At 35.9% G+C, this 5,816-nt stretch overlaps 1 protein-coding gene across 1 annotated transcript; it reads right to left on the bottom strand.

Annotated features, from left to right (window-relative positions):
* Positions 1–3,956: 3,956 nt before the first annotated feature.
* On the bottom strand, positions 3,957–4,591 carry LOC107062833 (uncharacterized mitochondrial protein AtMg00810-like). Its single transcript, XM_015313951.1, has 3 exons — positions 4,386–4,591; positions 4,125–4,316; positions 3,957–4,038 (listed from the first exon to the last, which is right to left on the bottom strand). Exons 1-3 carry the CDS (start codon positions 4,589–4,591, stop codon positions 3,957–3,959), a joined length of 480 nt encoding a protein of 159 aa, XP_015169437.1.
* Positions 4,592–5,816: the final 1,225 nt, after the last annotated feature.

Here is a 5,816-nt window from a genome sequence, read left to right as displayed (position 1 = left end):
AGGGATATTGAGATGGATGTGTAGGAATAAAAGAAGTGATAAGATTAGGAATGATGATATCCGTGACAATATGGGAGAGGCATCCGTGGTGGACAAGATGAGGGAAGTGAAACTGAGATAATTTGGACATGTGAAGAGGAAATGCGCAAATGTCATATTGAAGAGGTGTGAGAGGATGGATATAGTGGGTACGCGGAGAGGGAGAGGAAGAGGAAAAGGTGAGCCGAATAAGTATTGAGAAGAGTAAGTAGACAGAACAATATGACACAACTTCAACTTATTGAGAACACGACCTTACATAGGAGGGTGTGGAGGTCGGTGATTATGGTATAAAGTTAGTAGTTAGTAAAGCTTTGTCTTGTTTTTAGATGAATTTAGGTTTGGTGATGTTTGTCGTAGTATTAACCACATTTTTGCAGTTTCTTGCTTTGATATCTATCATTATCCGCTATTGTATCATTGTCTAGTTGTTATTATTTTCTTATTAGTTGTTATGTTTTCTTCATTATCATTTTTCCTTTTCATAACTACTTTGATTTATTATACATGAGTTGAGGATCCTTCGAAAATAATTTCTATCTCCCCAAGGTAGAGGTACGATGTGCGTGCTTTCTACCCCCCTTAAACACCTACATTTATAAAATTTCATTGGATATGTTATATTGTATTTTGTTAGACCTTCTGTTATTGAATTGTTGAATATCCACAAGGGTGTAATAGAATGATTGAGAATCATTCACTTTTAAATTTTTAACACCTCGGTATTAGAAAGGGTTAAATTTAGAAAGAACTAATTTGGAAAGAGCTAATTTGGATTTGTTCAAGTTAAGCTTAAGTTGTGAGTTTTGGGTCAACTTCAAATGGCCATAACTTTCGGTAAAGGATGATTTAGGTGACCCATAAGATATCAAATGAAAGGTCTTTGAATCTCTTTCCAACGCCACCGAGTTTGTTAAATTTCGAGTTCGGATGAGGGAGATATGCCTGTTTGAAGTCAGCCTGTCCAGTTAAGGAAATTTACCCGAATTAGTGAGGGGTATTTTGGTCTTTTCCCTACCACATTAGCTTTAAACGTTTTTAGTAATATTTTAGGGGTCTAAACTGATAAGGGTCAATTTTACAATCCTAAAATACGCTTAAAATTTTGACAATAGTTCAATAAGAGGAAAATAGGAGAAAAGGAAGAACGATCAAGGTTTTTGCGAATTAAGAATTTGTTTCGCCAAATTAAGGTATGTAAGCTCTCATAGTGTTGGGTTCGTTCACCCACACTCCAATCATGTAATTTTAAATCCGTAATTTCCTTTTTGAGGTAGAATGACTTGAATTCTTGAAAAGTTTCTTGAAGTTTCGTTCTTAAATCGTTAATGATGAGTTTGATGAGTTCTTGAGATGACTGTTAGGAGTTTGAAGGTTGTTTTTGAGTAGATTTTTTTGTACTTTTGTTGGGTATTCGAATCTAAGTGAGTTAGAAACCATTCGATTCTAGGCGAATTAGGGAAAAAATAGAAGAAGAAAATTCATCGGAATGTTCTGGGAGGGGCTGGGGCGGTGCAAGCCCCAATGTGCCAAGGGGGCAGGGGCAGCGCACCAGCAGTGCGTCACATTTGAGTCTCTGAAGTTTAGGGTCTGGCGCCCCGCGCCAGCAATGCGCCAGGGTCGCCTGTCCCCACCATTTTTTCGTCGTTTGCTCCGTCTAAGTTCTATTAAAGTGTACCTTTACTCCTTTCTGATTTTAACTACTCTAAAATACATCTAAATATCAAGATATCCTTCATAACATGAATCATAATCCCTGAATTCATAATTTAAATTCAAGGCAGAGTTAAGAGTAAAAGTCTTGAGAGTTCTTTCGAGTCATTTTGAGAAGTCTTTTACAATATTTTAAAATTTGTTTTAAGATTTGAGTACTTGAGTTTGAGGATGAGGAGAGTTGAGTTTCATTTTTCAAAATGAATATATGGGAACTAAGTATTCCCTAGAGTAAATGTTTTTACATTTAAAATGAGAGGAAACATAGATTTCCAAATGAGTTCATGAGGATTTTTTGTGCATAATCTATTTTAAGAGAACATTTTGAGTAATAATCTCAAAGCTTGAGGATGAGGAAATATTTTTAAACATATGAGCTGAGTTATATTTTTGGGAGTAGTATTGAACACCGATATGGGGACGAGTTCATACAACTCAAAGTCCTTATAAACCATGTAGCCAAATGTGGGTAGAAAGGGTCATACTTTTTAGATGATTCCTTATTGCCTTTTAAGCATAGATTAGTGGATCCACTTAGTTGAGTATGTCTTATACTCCGGTAAGGTATAGGAAAGATCTGGCAGCGTGGGCGGGACACTGTATCATCATATAGCTTATAGTGATGGTTGTCGGTTAGAAAATCTCTCAAATTGAGTTATTTTGAATCTTTACATACAAACTGCGTATTTATTGTATTTTTAAATACATTGAGTTTTTATCTACTGTTTTAAATGCTTTATACAAACTGCATCTTTACTGTTGTTTTTATACTGTATTGAGTTGAGTATCCATGAGTTGCGGTTAGTATGTTTCCTTCTTTCCAAGTTCAAGCTTTTATGTTATGTTCAGTGTTCCCCTTAATTGCCCGTACATTCAATGTACTGATGCCATTTGGCCTGTATCGTTTCATGATGCAGATACAGGAGATCAAGATCATCAACATGCGCTTCGTTGATTCCATAACAGTTCGAGTTAGCTTTGGTGAGCCTCCTTGCTTCCGGAGGATCCTTTATTTATTTCTGTTATTTTAGTTTTGTTAGGATTATTGGAGGTCTTATCCCGACATCCCTCATAGTATTAGAGGCTTCATAGATAGACATTAGCAGTTGAGAAGTCTGTTTCATTTTCTATTGTTAATGTTCTAGACTCGAGTTACCCTTGTGGCTAGTTTGAATGTTTTTAAATGTTCTAAGTTAAGTATTTGAGACGTTTGAGTTAAAACTTTATATTTGAGTTTATCTAATGTTGAGTAATGTTGAGTAAGTCTTCCGCTGAGAGTTGAGCCAGACCAAGTGTTCGCTTGGGGCAAGTAATGGTTCTCGAGTGCCTGCCACGTCCAGGGTGTAGGCTCGGGGGTGACAAAATTATAGGTTTCAGCTTTGAATTCTTGAAATGAAGAACTTTTTAAAAGAAAATGCACAATTGTCTATGTCATAAACTAGCCATGTAATAATTTAATAGTATTTGCTTATATTTTTATTAATCAATATATTTATTGTAATATTTTTTTCGTAAATGCATTGCACTATGCATGATACTAAACACTAGGGACCCGAACTCAAACTCAACATTAACTTGATTATATTTTAACGAAGCTTAATTAGGCTTGCTTGACTCAAAATCAGTTATATTTTGATAAAGCTTAGTTAAGTTCTACGTAGGCTCAATTCGGTGTTAGGAAAAGAGACAACAAAACTTTAAGAACAAAGGCTGAAAGTAAAAGATCTCGATATGTGCTGAAATCTCAGTTTTTCTGTATATTCAAATCAAAGAAAAGTACTGTCTTTTAAATAGGCTTACAAATAAACAAACCACTAAGTCACAAAGTTGACCACTACTCCACTAACTAAGCAACAACTATCTAATATCAGAAAACTAGAAAATAATCCAGCATGACTGCTAAAACCCAAGGGAATAGGAAACTACTAACAAATTAAATTTGACCATGTCATACTTTGAATCAGTCTTCAATACTCCCCCTTGATTCAAAGTTACAGACACCAAGAAAAGCCCTCAAATAGATAAGCTTGTCTATGGTCAAAGACTTCGTCAGTATATCAGCTAATTGCTTATGAGTTCTACAATGCTTCAATATTATCTCCTCTTTTACAACCAAATGATGAATGAAATGGAAGTGAACATTAATGTGCTTAGTTCTACTGTGAAAACTTGGATTATTTGTCATTGAGATCGATGCTTTGTTGTCACAATATATCTCTGTTGCACTTTCTTGCTTTTGCTGAAGTTATGCTAACATCCTTCTTAGCCAGATGGCTTGGCAAGTGGCTGAAGTAGCCACAATGTACTCAGCTTCAGACATGGATAAGGTTGTTGTAGCTTGCTTCTTTGAGCTTTAATTTATTACTCCTGACCCAAGAGTAGAAACATGAGCTGAAATGCTCCGTCTATCATCCAACGAACCAGAAAAGTCGCTATCAGTGAACCCACATAATCTGAAATTGGAAACTTGTGAGTACCAAATCCCATAGTCCATTGTTCCAGCGATATCATGCAAAACCCTTTTTACTGTTCCAAAATGAACCTTTGAAGGTTGTTGCATAAACCTGGAAATGACACCAACAGAGAATGCACTATCGGGGCAAAGTATGGATTTGGTAAATTAAACCTCCAACCATGCTTCTGAAACATCAAGCATCATCCATCTTTGCTCCATCCTTAAGCTACAATTTTCACCAACATTCATTGGTGTAGCAGCATGCTTACAATTAAGCAAACCAAACTTACTGAGAAGGTCCTTGGCATATTTCCTTTGGGAGAGAAATATTCCATCTTCAACTTGATGGACTTCAAGGCCAAGAAAATAATGTAATAACCCCATATCTGACATCTCAAACTCATTCATCATTTAAGACTTGAATTCATCCACAAGAGAAATAGAAGAGCTAGTATAAATAATATCATCAACGTAAAGGAAAACAATGATAAAATCATTACTTTTCTTCTTTACATACAACGTGGGTTCATTCTCACTTCTCATAGATCCCTTTCTCTGAAAATACCCATCAATTTTTCTATACAACGCTCGAGGGGCTTGCTTCAAACCATACAATGCCTTTTTTAGTTGGTAGACCTTTGTTTCATTTCCCTTCTTTTTGAAACCTTCTGTTTGTGCTACGTATACCTCTTCTTGTAAGTCTCCATTGAGAAATTCCGACTTGACAACAAATTGATAAACTTGCCATTGGGATTGTGCAACCAATGCCAGAACAAGTCTAACAGTTTCAAATCGAGAGACCAGAGAAATTTTTTCCTCAAAATCAATACCGTATTGTTGCGCATATCCTTTTGCCACAAGACGAGCTTTATGTTTCTGTAGGCTCCCATCCGCTGCAAACTTTGTCTTGAACACCCATTTCAAACCAATTGCATTTTAATCTTATGGTAATTCCCCCATTTCCCATGTGCCATTTCTTTCGATAGATTTCATCACTGCTAACATCGCTCTCCGCCACTCTTCCTTTTCAGTTGCTTCTCCATAATGTGTAGGATCTGAAACAACAAAAGAAAATTGACAAGTTGTATACATGTCATTAGCATACTTGGGGTTTGACTTTTTAAGCCTTGTTGATCTTCTTAATGGAATTGGCTCATCTGAAGACTCTTCAAGAGTTGTAGATGAAAAGTTTCTACTCCCTGAAGTTGAAGAAGATGAATCTGGAGAAGTGGTACAAGAACTGGTTGCAATAGCTGTAGGAGTTGGCTGCTGAATTGCATCAAAAGTGATTCCAGTGGGCATAGAAATCTGTTCTTGCATCTTATCGTTGCTTCCACTCCAATTCCAACTTGCCATTTCATCAAATACTACTTCCCTTCTAATTAAAATCTTTCTACTAAGAGGGTTATACATTCTATATGCTTTAGATTGTGTGAAGTAACCAATAAAAATACATTTTTCAAAATTTTCATCCAACTTATGACGAAATTGGGAATTTACCAAAGCATAAGCAATACATCCAAAAAATCTTAAGTAACTTACAGATGGTTTATTACCCTTCCAAGCTTCAAATGGAGTTTGATACATAACAACTTTTGTGGGAGACAAA

Source organism: Solanum tuberosum, unplaced genomic scaffold (genome assembly GCF_000226075.1).
Source record: "Solanum tuberosum cultivar DM 1-3 516 R44 unplaced genomic scaffold, SolTub_3.0 scf00014, whole genome shotgun sequence".
In the NCBI taxonomy this organism is placed as follows: Eukaryota; Viridiplantae; Streptophyta; class Magnoliopsida; order Solanales; family Solanaceae; genus Solanum; species Solanum tuberosum.
Note: the sequence above shows the minus strand (reverse complement) of the source record. Positions and strands in the feature narration are given on the sequence as shown.

Excerpts from the sequence above, each read along its gene's own strand:
- LOC107062833 (XM_015313951.1), bottom strand. The coding sequence starts at position 4,591 with ATGGGGTTATTACATTATTTTCTTGGCCTTGAAGTCCATCAAGTTGAA. Across the intron at positions 4,317-4,385 it reads CTTGATGTTTCAGAAGCATG|GTTTATGCAACAACCTTCAA; the intron begins GTTGGAGGTTTA and ends TGTCATTTCCAG. Across the intron at positions 4,039-4,124 it reads GCTCATGTTTCTACTCTTGG|CCACTTGCCAAGCCATCTGG; the intron begins GTCAGGAGTAAT and ends TGGCTACTTCAG.